The sequence below is a fragment of the Barbus barbus genome, assembly GCF_936440315.1.
Source record: "Barbus barbus genome assembly, chromosome: 24".
Taxonomy (NCBI): Eukaryota; Metazoa; Chordata; class Actinopteri; order Cypriniformes; family Cyprinidae; genus Barbus; species Barbus barbus.
Genome location: NC_136752.1, coordinates 5,659,051 through 5,671,609, shown reverse-complemented (window position 1 = coordinate 5,671,609; position 12,559 = coordinate 5,659,051). Strand labels below are relative to the sequence as shown.

General features: G+C 38.9%; 1 protein-coding gene across 1 annotated transcript in view; it reads left to right on the top strand.

The window, feature by feature from the left end:
• The window catches only part of LOC306844174 (neurexin-3b-like), a 329,450-nt gene that overhangs the window by 298,257 nt on the left and 18,634 nt on the right, over nucleotides 1–12,559 (top strand). The window contains exon 17 of the mRNA XM_079376125.1: nucleotides 7,824–8,134. Coding sequence (XP_079232251.1) covers nucleotides 7,824–8,134 — 311 coding nt within the window. The remainder of the gene's footprint in view (nucleotides 1–7,823; nucleotides 8,135–12,559) is intronic.

Sequence of the window (12,559 nt, the reverse complement as noted above, 5' to 3'; positions counted from 1 at the left end):
TGCGGGTGCTGGATGTGAATTTACCAAGCTTTACTAACTGCTGCCTGTCTGTCAGGAAGCTGTTGATCCACTGACAGAGGTTGGGACGGAGAGCTGAGTTAGTTTATTCTGAAGGGTGTTCGTGATGATGGTGTTAAAAGCGGAGCTGAAGTCCACAAACAGGATCCTCACATAAGTCCCTGGTCTGTCCAGATGCAGCAGGATGAAGTGCAGTCCCATATTGACAGCATCATCCACAGACCTGTTTGCTCTGTAGGCAAACTGCAGGGGGTCCAGTAAGGGTCCGGTGATGTCCTTCAGACAAGCCAAAACCAGTCTTTCAAATGATTTCAAATGTTAGAGCCACAGGACTGTAGTCATTAAGTCCAGTAATTTTGAGTTTCTTTGGGATGGGGATGATGGTGGAGCTTTTGAAGCATGAGGGGACTTCACACAGCTCCAGTGATCTGTGTGAAGATGGGGGCCAGCTGATCAGAGCAGGTTTTTAGGCAGGCTGGTGACACCGTCTGGGCCTGGTGCTTTCCTTCTTTTGTTCTTTCTGAAGACCTGGCACACATCATCTTCACTGATTTGAATTGTAGGTGTGGGGGAGAGGGGGGTTGCTGATGTGTTAACCCTCTGGGCCCTGAGGGTGTTTTGGGGACCTGGAGAACTTTCGACATGCCCTGACATTTGTGCTTTTTTCAGTTGCTTATAAAAATATAAATGGCTAAAGTCAAATAACACTGTAAACGGCACAAACTGGGCTACAATAATATGTTAGCAGGATTTATGTACATGATTGTGTTTTTGAGAAATCAACGTTTATGCGTGGTTAGTGAAAAACTAAAATTTTGAAGTCACTGAAATAAGACCATAAAACACATACAGAACAATTGTTCACAAGACTTTTGAGAACTGCCTCTTGTAGCCTAGAATTTTTGCTTCAAAATTATGTGAAAATCATCTTGTTTATTTGCTCACAGAAAACAATACATTGATTTAAATGTTTAAAGACATGTTTTGTGATTGAAAGCCAATATGCGAGGCAGTGGTAATGGGCTTGAATATTAAGTGATTTTCACCTGAGAGACAAAGGGCCCTCCCCTAAAGACTGCTACTGGCTCATCAGTGTGACTGTGACTGAGGCAGGTAAGAGAGAATGTGAGGAGACTGAAAACATTTTTTTTTTAATTATTTGTTTTTTATTTACAACACAGTATAATCAAAACATACATAATGAGGGTCAAAGACACATTATTGTGCACACTGATCTAACTACAGAGATGTGAAGAGACTTTGACTCGTTCCTGCAACAGATTCTGTTCAACAAGTGAAACAAATAAATCATACCTGATATTTACGTGTTATTTAAGTGTTTCTGCTGCTTTCCATGGATTCAAGAAGAAACCGTTCAACTTCTGATGTTGGTGCAGCGCTCTCAGAGGAAAACAGTTGGAAGAGACTGAAAGTCAGCAGGATTCATCATCTGTGGTGCAGGTGTCTGATTCAATAAAATACAAACAACCAAAAAAAGAGAAAAAACATTTGTGAGCATGTGTTTATATCAGGAGCATATATATATATATATATATATATATATATATATATTTATATAGGTTTTGTAGTCATAGACTCATGCATGCTTTGTATTATCGTAAAAAAATACATTTTATTTTGAGAAACTAATTATTATTGTTTAGCATGCTATTAAAATCTATTTTTGAACAGAGTAGGCTATTAATAATAAACATGTTGTAAACATACTTAGACTCGTAGCATTCAACATGTTACAATGTACTCTCATATTACTTTTATTGTTTTATATAGAGCATGAAAACAACATCGTGCCGTAAGAAATTTAAATACAATGAATTGCCCATCATATTCAAAATGTTTTACTGAATTTCAAGCATTTTAGTCAGGAATTATAGTTTGGGGAAAACCCAACTATGATTTTGTAGTCATATAGCCATCCTGAACATCATTATGATTTTATAGTATAGAAGATATGATTCTGCACATATGCTTTGTACTATAAAAAGATGAACTTTGCACTATAAAAAATATATTTTATATCTGAGAACTAATTGTTATCGTTTAGCACGTTATTAAAATATATTTGTGAACAGATTATTAATAATAAACATGGTCTAAACATTCTTAGATGCGTAGCATTCATCATGTTGTAGTTTGGGAACAACCCAACTAGTAATGTGTTCAAGTTTATGTCACAATAACATGTTAACTAATGCAGAAAAGAAACATTACTTACTCATCAGATCGATCAGCAGCCTTTACTCAGCGCGTCTTCTTCCAGACACGAACAGTATAGCAGCGATGAAGTCTTAATGTTGTGTGGTTAATGGTTGTGTGGAGAGGTGTTCAGAGCGGGTGTGGGGTGATTTTTCAAACCTACAGTAAAAGACATTCAAATTGTCTGCCAGTTGTTGATTCTCCAGAGCGCTGGGGGATGGTGACTTGTAACTGGTGATGTCTTTCATACCTTTCCAAACTGAAGCAGGATCACTGGAAGAGAATTTGTTCCTTAGGGTGTCAGAATAATTCCTCTTTGCCACTCTGATCTCCTTTTCCAGTGTGTATTTGGCCTGTGTATACAAGACTCTGTCCCCATTCCTATAAGCATCTTCTTTGGCCTGACGGAGCTGTCTGAGTTTTGAAGTGAACCATGGTTTGTCGTTGTTGTAAGTTAGATGAGTCCTGGTAGGAATGCACATATCCTCACTGAAACTGATATATGAAGTTACAGTCTCTGTGAGCTCATCTAGATCGGTGGCAGCATTTTCAAAAACAGTCCAATCAGTGAGAGAGAAACAGGCTTGTAAATCCCGCTCTGTTTCATTAGTCCATTTTTTAACAGTTCTTAATACAGGTTTTGCAGACTTAAGTTTCTGCCTGTAGGAACCAAACAGTGATCAGAGAGTCCTAAAGCTGCTCGTGGAACCGAGTGATATGCGTCCTTTATCGCTGTGTAACAGTGATCCAGTATATTACTGTCTCTGGTGGGACATGTGATGTGCTGTCTGTATTTTGGCAGTTCGTGGGAGAGATTTGCTTTATTAAAGTCCCAGAGAATGATTAAAAGAGTCCGGGTGTTGTTGCTCACTCTCTGTGATCATATCATTGAGTTTCTGTAAAGCTGTGCTGACGTGCGCTTGCGGTGGAATGTAAACACTCACGAGAATGAACGAGCAGAACTCCCGCGACGATTCCGCGTTGCGATCTGCTCTGATCAGCTGGAAATTAGCAGATGTAAACCTTTAGACAGGTTTCCGTGAAACACAGAGCAGCAGAGTTATAAAAATCCTTGTTTGTCCGGGAGAGCAGAAGGAGTTCGTCCGTTTTGTTGGGAAGAGAGCGGAGATTCGCCAGATGGATGCTAGGCAACGGCATTCGAAATCAACGCTGACGAAGCTTCACAAGCGCGCCGGCTCTTAAGGGTATCAACAAGATGCCACAAATATTTGTGACGTATTTATTGTGTGAGCGATTTTGCAGTTCAGTGCAAATCAGTGTATTTGTAGTATACTATATAATAAATCTGTAGTCATAAAGCCACATTTTAAGTTGTATACCTTAACAAATTTCAGTTTCACTTGCACCCGAGTTCAGTAGTGAATATAAACATTTTATATTATTTTGTTATATTGTTCAACTAGGACAACCCTCTACAATGCGAGTAAATCACTCGCATATGCGACTAATCTTCCCTCTGAGCGACTAAATGATGTCTAATATTAGCCAATGGCTAATAAATTCTCAGATTCTACTCGCCAGTGTGTGAGTTGGAGGCTAAGTAGTAGTTTAGCACAGAAATATTTTCACTCTCCGAATGCACTGACTGAGCGCTTCAGAGTTTCGCTCTCTGTCAAGCAATCTGTGCTATTTGTCAGTTCATCTGACTGGATGCGCAGCGCACCTGTATTTGACGTACCGTGAACTCTAGTGTAACGGCGCACGACTCGCCGTTGCTTTGGTGAGAGCAGAGAGAACAAGAGAGAGTCTTACATACATGCAGAATTTACGCGCTACATGTAAAGGATAATCTTTGCTGTATTTTCCTGTCAAAATAACAGTGTCCCTTTGGATTTTGTCAGCTTTTAAGAGCTGCCGCGTTTTCCGGTAGTGGGCAGAACTAATGCGCAAACGGCAATCTCATTGGCTGGTGCTCACCTATTATTGTCCCTGTTTTGATTTCAGCGAATCAGTTAGAGTGAACGCACACAACCTGATTAATATTCATGAATCCAGCTTCTATTTAATCCTTAGTGCGTTTTATACTGTTCTTATTAGCAGAATTCGTATTATTATTATCATCGTCTTATCAGTATTATTGTTAGTTTTTTTTTGTTTTCCCTTTTTTGTACAGAAACATTGAATGACCAAAAAATCACCACCACCAGTCCTAAATTCAGTTAAAATGTCTATGCATTCATACATGGTTACGAAGTTTTAATTCTAAAAAGCTAAATCTATCATTAAATAATACTTGATTATCATAATGTCACATTATAATGCTTCATTGACTGATGTTAAGAGTGTACTTTCAGATATTTAAAAAGATGTTACATTTTACAAACATATACAGTAGGCTGTATACAGTATATATACACAGTATATACATATATACCTACATGTACATACACACACATACACACACACACACACACACACACACACACACATATATATATATATATATATATATACATATAGGCCTAGTATTATCAGTCTGGCGACTAAAAACTAAAAAAATTACTAGCCAATGGCGATTCAATTGCCAAGGTGTCCGTAGAGGGTTGTAAGATCTTGATGGATTGGTTAATACTTACAGTGTCAATTACCATAACCATTCTCACTGAATAATATTAACATAAAATAATATACTTAATAGTATTACTTCTATTCAGTCTCAACTCCCTAAATGTCCTAAATTCTTACAATGCATTGTGCTGTGACATCAGGTTCCCATTCTCTATAGCCACTGAACATTGTTTGGAAGTTAGATAGCTCTGCAGAGATCATCGTAATATATTCACATTAACATGAGAGATAGCGAGAGCGCTGGCAAAGCGTCTGATGTCTAAAATGATTGTCCAAACCCTCAAGCTCTCCTGGATCTCTCCAGCATGCAGGCCTCCATCCAGGAAAGCCACTCCAGCCCCAGGCTTGCATGCGCTGCCCGTCAGGATCAAAGGCATCAGCAGCCCTGGAAGCTACATATTACCCCCCACCCTCACCCCTTTACCTCGCCCACATCCCCCCTGCTCAGCCAGCAGTCACCAGCACACTTTGAAGCCCCTTTCCTGCCTATTTAAAAAGGAAAGCACAAGAAAAGCGGGGCCTTGAATCGCCACCGGCCTTGTCCATTTCACATCCCTGTCACTGCAGAACCTTTGTGTTTCTGAAAAGCACTCCGATTCTATGCACCTTTTTCTCTTTCTAGTTCTGAGAAGGTACGCTGTGACTCAGCGCTCAGTGACTTATTTAGCTAAGTGAGATCTAGAGTAACTAAGAGTAAGGGTAACTTTGCTCTTTTTAAGTTCTTTTTGAAGTTCTACTTGACGTACATGGAAATGCATAGGAACTCAAAAATTTCATTCTGTAATCATCTACTTACCCTCATGCTGAATGTTACTTACCCAGCATAAAGAGCATTCATGCTGCTCTTTTTCATGCAAGAAAGTGAGTGGGTACAGATGCTGTTGAGTTTGAAATTTTTTTAAAAAAAGCACCATAAAAACATTATGAAAGTGCACTACAGTACAGACTTGCTCACTGTATTGTCATACTTTTAGTTCAAAGTATGAAAAAGATAAACTTCAAAAAGCAGAATCTGTTTAATATCCTTTAGTTTGGAAGACAGACATGCCATGCCATTTCAATCATTATTACCAACGTTCATCTAGCATGCGCTTTGATGAACTGGTTACAGCATTAGCTAAGTTCAGCTGGACATGATATGCAGTAAATACACCCAAGATGGCAGATGTTAGATCACTCTTACAGGCCTAATATCTCACTCCAGTCGGAGAAAGAAGTGTAACGAAGTCCAAATAATGGCAAAATATTCAAGCGCCCCAATGCCTCAGAGGGCTTCCAGGGACCCCGCAGCAGCAGGCCTCACACCATGCTGTAATGATCTCATCTGTATGCAGTGTCTTCCTCAAATCTGTGTCATCACAAACCTTATTTCCCAGCAGGTTTAGAGCTTCTACACATGATCTCTTTTTATTTCTCTCTCTCTTTCTCATTCACTCCCTTTCTCTCTTTTCCTTACCTTAATAGTTTGTAAAGAGTTCCATGGCACCTTGAAATGTAAAAGCATGTGATGTCCAGTGGGAAAACAGTTACACCTCATTTGATTGCTGAGCGGAAGATGACCTGTTACAGACTTTCAGTGGAATGCAGTTTGAAATAAATTGTTTGTATGTCTCGCTTTAAGTATTGCTTGTCTGAATGTGGTGTGTGATTCTTGTTGCAATAATTATATGTGTTAAACTGTTTATTTAGTTTTTTATTTAGTTTAATAAAAAATGCCTTATAATCTTTCAACCTTACAATGAACTAAACTGCCTATGATAACAAGACCTAAATCATTTTAAACACGGCTAAACCTTCTTAAACAGTGTATAAATGTGCAATGTGCTAAGATGTCTTTCAAACTTTAAAGGCAACAGCGACAATGAGCGTTATCAAATGGCTAATAAGAAAATCCCGTTCAAATATACCCGGCCGGTCGAAGATTGGCTACATGAGAAAGGTAACCCTCACAAGACCTCAGTGTTTTTTTCGTTGATTTTAATTTGCGTTCATATGCTCCTTGTCATGTCGTTTCGTTATATTTTTGTCCAACCAGGTCTGATGATTTTTTTTATTAGCCTTTTGCCACTAATTAACCTAAAATGTTCATAATTTACTTCCCTTCCCATTACGTAATATTTCCGTTGAGTATTATTTTGTATGTGGATTGTGATCCTCTTTTGTTATTTCCATCAGATCATTGACCAGTTAAAGGGACTGGTAACTAAGAATAACACTACATAAGTACATAGCTTCTGGACTCCAACTTTAAATCTAAACCAAAACTCAACAAAAGTCAGGATGTTTGTTTTTAACTTTTCTTTGGGATGATCTTCCATAGTGGTAATGTTAGTGGTCGAATAATCCAAAAACCCAACCCTTAATACAGCACGTTTCCAAAGACAACAAATTGGTGCTGAAGTGAAATGCTACTTTGCTGACTAATGCACTTTTGTGTTTAAAGCCTGTGATGAAATCGATCGACACCTCTTCAGCTTCATTCAAAAACAGGATGAAAAGGCGGGATGACCATTTATCAAATTTACCATTAAAGTCCTTTGGATTATTAAATGCGTTTAAAGGTCATTGCCTAAACTACATAAGATGATTATAAAGTCCCTTTAACACTGTCTAAAACCACATTGAAATCCCATTAGTGGTTCTACATGCATGAATCAACATGATATTCCTTTGAAATGTATGAGATGAGCTTTCTTCCTTGCCCACTGTAATATAGAATTGTAAATGTGTAATAGTCTTAATCGGCCTGCATTTCTATTTCTAACCATATGAAAAGCCATTTGGAATTTGCCCCAAAACATTTGCATAGTGAACCTCACAGTGAACACTGCAAAGAAAAAGAAAAAAAGCTAATTATATTTTTAATACTATGACTGGATATTAAAAGATAGCCCATTAATGATAACATTAATCAATTAGCTAAATAAAAAATAAATAAATAATACACTAATTGATATAAACCATTTGATTGTGTCTTCCTTCACTGGTTTTCCCCTCAGGTCGTCAGCTGACCATTTTTAACACCCAAGCCACCATCTCAATAGGCGGTAATGACCGCAAGCGACCATATCAAGGCCAGCTCTCTGGCCTTTATTACAATGGCCTGAAGGTTCTCAACATGGCAGCTGAAGGTCATGCTAACATCAAGATAAATGGCAGTGTGAGACTGGTGGGGGATGTGCCCACCAGCAGAAGTCCCTCACGGACCACCACCTCCATGCCCCCAGAGATGTCCACCACCTTCATTGAGACCACCACCACCCTGTCAACCACCACTACACGCAAGCAGCGCTCACCACCCACCATTCAGGTAAGATCCATTTATTTTCTCCATTTAGTATTCCTTAAATCAAGGATGTAGATAAAATTGAGAGGGTGGTCAAATGCTCAGCAGTGTAAAGATGTGTTTATTGTGCATTTATGTTTTCATGTAAGACACGAGAACTTAAGAGACCTCCTGTCTAAACCCTCGCCATCTGGCTTCTTAGTATTAAAGCTATCAAAATTTTCCAATGAGACATGCTGAGAATTAGCATTCAAAAGTTTAGTTCCAGCATTTAGTGTCCAGCATTCAAAAGTTGTGTTCATGTTCTGTAAAATGTAAAAAAAAAAAAAATAACCTCTAAGAAAGTTGGGGGGAAAGTGAGAAAAATTATCATCTCATGTTGATCCAAACATTTATGACTTAATTTCTTCCGTGCAACACAAAATAAGAATGTACACTGAAGGTAAATGCTTCACTTCGACACATGGAAAATGGATGGTGAGTTGTAATGACATCCTTCAAAATTGACTAAAAACACCATAAAAGTACCCATATGTGTCATGCACCAAGCATGCCATTAAAAACAGCATACCTTATGTGACTAGTGTGCCAAAAAGTCAGCATTTGTGTGCTCCAAATAAGGGGAAGATTATCTGTACATAACATCTTATTTTAGTTTGTTCCTCACACAAAGCTATCATTATCATTTGTTTTAGAAAATATTGAATATACTTTCTTTTTTTTCTTTTTTGGCACTATAAGATTTTTTTTTGCTTTGTTTTGTGTTTCACAGAAGAAGGAAAATAATAAAGTGTTGAGCAGTGAGTGTGCGTATATGATAACTATCTTCCCTGGGGGTGAGCAAAGCATTTCTATCTGTGCTGTACTGTATGTGCTGTTTAGATGCTTTGTGGAGTCTGCCACACTTTTTTAACACAGTCTGTCATGAGGCCAATGAATGTCTGATCATGCTGACCATTTCATTGATGCTAGCGGAAAAATGGAAGCAGCAGTGTTCGTATTAAAGCCATAACTCTCCCTAGGGCACCGCTCACCGACAGGCCAAGAAGACTTATTCTCTCCTCACATTTAAACAGATCAACCAGTATAATAATAACCTCTCATGTCACTGCTGACTGCAGCGTGACTTCATCAGTGTGTTGACAACCCAACTATTGATAAGAGCCCTCAAACTCACATGCAGACAATTTCAGGACATGAAGGCTCTTTGTCCTTCTTGGCCTTTTGGCCATCTACATTTCCAGTAAGACAGGAGCTGGACATGAACTCACATCATCCATGTCTTAACATTTTAACTTTTGATCTGTGCTTTTGCTGAGTATGGTATACTCCTGGATTAACATCTTTGTTGGTCCTGGACTAATATCAGATTTAAGTGATGTAGGATTAGAGTTGATGTTTAGGACTAGGCTTAGGTTGAAGGCTGGGGACTGTACCATTCTGATCATTTCCCTTTGATTTTACCAGTCGTTTCCCCTTGAGTTAGGGTTAGGACAATGTATGCTTTGCAATATTATGGTCAATGAAAGTGCTATAGCGTACTCATGAAATCTAATTAATCTGTAATGCGTTCTAAAATCGTTTCAATGAAACAAATCACTCATTTTACGTACTCTGTATTTTTCTGCTTTGATTTGTAATTTTTGTAAGACATGAAGGCTCTTTTTATTAGCAAAATTAGAGATTCAGTTTTTAGCTGCAAAATCTTTAATAAATATAGTCAAAATACTTCTACAGGAATGTTCCCACTCCAACAAGATCTCCATTTTGGGTTTGTTGTAAGTGTATTTTTTCTAAGACAAGCTCTCCCAGATCAATTTCCAGGCCTTCAGGCAGTTTGATTCATGCTGTGCCCACAAATTAATTTTCCATAGGTCTCACTTTTAGTGCTCCCTTGTTGCATGTCAGCATAGACAGCAAGAGAAGTACCTTTAGAAGCTGACAGGTTTTCCACCCCCTGAGGGTCCCAGACTGTGACCGATGTTGGGCTGTTCTGAGTGGTTTGGGGTCTAGTGGCTACACTTGTAAGGTGCTATTTGGTATAGTCCTCTGACTCCCCACCCTTGCAGGCCACCCCAGGGTCCGAGAAGTAAGAGGTGTGCGATCATATTTTATCCATAGACAGAGTGAGCTGATCCAGGCAGGGACAGTAGAGCAATCTCACGCTTAATTAATGATGGGACACCTGGGAGAGGTCTTGCCTCACACTTGATCTCTGGTAGAAGAGGACGACTCTGGTGAGAGTGTGCATATCCATTCATCTCCAGCAAGGGCTGTTCACTGTGCCCCGGGCCTCTGTCTGCTCAATGATGCTTCTACACACTAGGGAACAACAGAAGCAAGAGGCATTGTAGAAATGCTGACATGACTGAAAACCACACTGAGCATGTTAACAGATACACACACAATCACATGTTGTTTAGTGGTGGTAGCTGTTTTTTGTTTGTTTGTTTGTTTGTTTTTTCTTCACAGAGGGTGCAATCAGTGCCCTTAAAGGAGCAATAATAGGAGCATCAATACTAATAGCTGCAAGCAGTTTTGCAGCATATTCTGTTTTTCTAGATGTAGTTAGGCTGTAAGCATTTTTCTTAACTTGGGTGTCTCAGGGACAAATTTGTCTGAAGGTAAAGGGCACATTCCCTCAGTTAGCTGTGGGTTTTCTCCTGGAATTGTATTGTAGACCCCTTGTCAAGGTGTAAGGGCACATACTGTATAGACTAGAGGAAGCTCTGATGGAACAATCTATGGATAGGACAGAGCAAGATGCATCTTGAGAGTGTGGAAACAGATAATACAGTGAATTGGATTGAAAAAAGCACAACTAAACCTGCTTATCATCCATCAATGGATGTCTGTATCTGAGTTTGTTAAGCAAAAGTTGCAAACATCAGAATGCCAAGCCTAGTGTTTTGTTGTCTTTGTAGTGCAGCATTCTCATTGAAATCAATGATTTTGCAGAATTCTCTGATACAACACAATTCTGTGTATAGCCGCCCTTAATCTTTGCAGTCGGACACCTGCTGACAGTTATGAAACAGATGATGGTCTTTATCTGGTGTAGCATTATGCCAGATTCCAGCTCTAAGCGTTCAGTTCGTTTAGCTGTTTACGTCACCTCTCATCATCCGCCTCCAAACTGAATGACTAATTCCAGTGATTTCAGCTATGTGCTGTTTTAACGATGTGTGAGTCACGGCTAAACCTGCAAGCCTCACAAGCATTACGCTAGATGCCTACTCCATCACCACTGCTTCAAATACATGCCTGTTGAGGATGTAGTCATTATCTGATTGTGCAAGTCTTGCGCTTAAAGGAGAGTATCAGTGGGGAATTCTCATTTCCACTGAACAGAAAGAAAGACTATGGGTTCCAACGCACTCAATTACTGTAGTTAATGTTGCTGACAGGACACGGCTTCATTGTTTGTTGTTTAAGTTTGGGGGAGGAGAGAAAAAGGCCATTTGTGTTGAATGTGATGAGGTGAAAGTAAAAAAGAGGTGAGAAAAGTAATGTTAAAATGGAAAGACAACACGCTTGCACACTCTATAGCAGATTGTAATTTTCCAGTGTCATTTAGTGGCACTACCCAACAGTACACATCTTAAATTCATGTAATACATTTCTAATTACATTAAAATGACAGAATATTACACAAGCATAAGGTACTTAAAATAAAGTGTATCAAGATTGTACTTAAGGGTACAAGTAGCTGTGTAACAAACTTGGCCTGTTACATATGTGTAACAGTATAGCTGCCTATTACATCTACATAATTACAAACTGTAATTACAGGCTGTTCCATAACTTAGTTACATTGTAAGTACATTTTGTTTCACAAATAAGTACAATGGCTACTACTAAGTACTTAACTACGTAATTACTTTTTATTATGACACCTTAAATTAAAGTGTTACCGAGAATACTATTCACTAAGAACTATTTGCTTGTTAGCATGCATATTACTAGCAAACTGGCTGTTTATTAGTACTTATGCCTTATTCTGCATGACCATATTCTAGATCCCTTAACCTTACCTCACTAGACACTACATTTAATGTAAATGTGGTTGTCACTATCTGTTTTTGAAGTGCTGCAGTATGTACATAGCCAAAGAATATTGAGTTGTAAGCCGTAAAGATTATGGTTGGTACTTTGCACAGGTAGATCGGTTTAAGGACACATACATTTTCCTGCATGATGAAACCCCCCACTGCGCTATGTCTTATTCATTTGAAGTTTCACAAACAGCTTTCACTTCAGCGCATTCTCATTCCTCTGCAATCCATGTGCCATTTTATGATCTCAGGGTGTAGCTGATTCATAGCAACTCACACACACGACAATACGTATATGTTGTCACTTCAGCCTGAACTTCATTGCCTTATGGCTCCGCAGTGGTTGGCTGCAAATGAGTACAGAGCACGTGTACATTAGAATCATGTAAAGGTC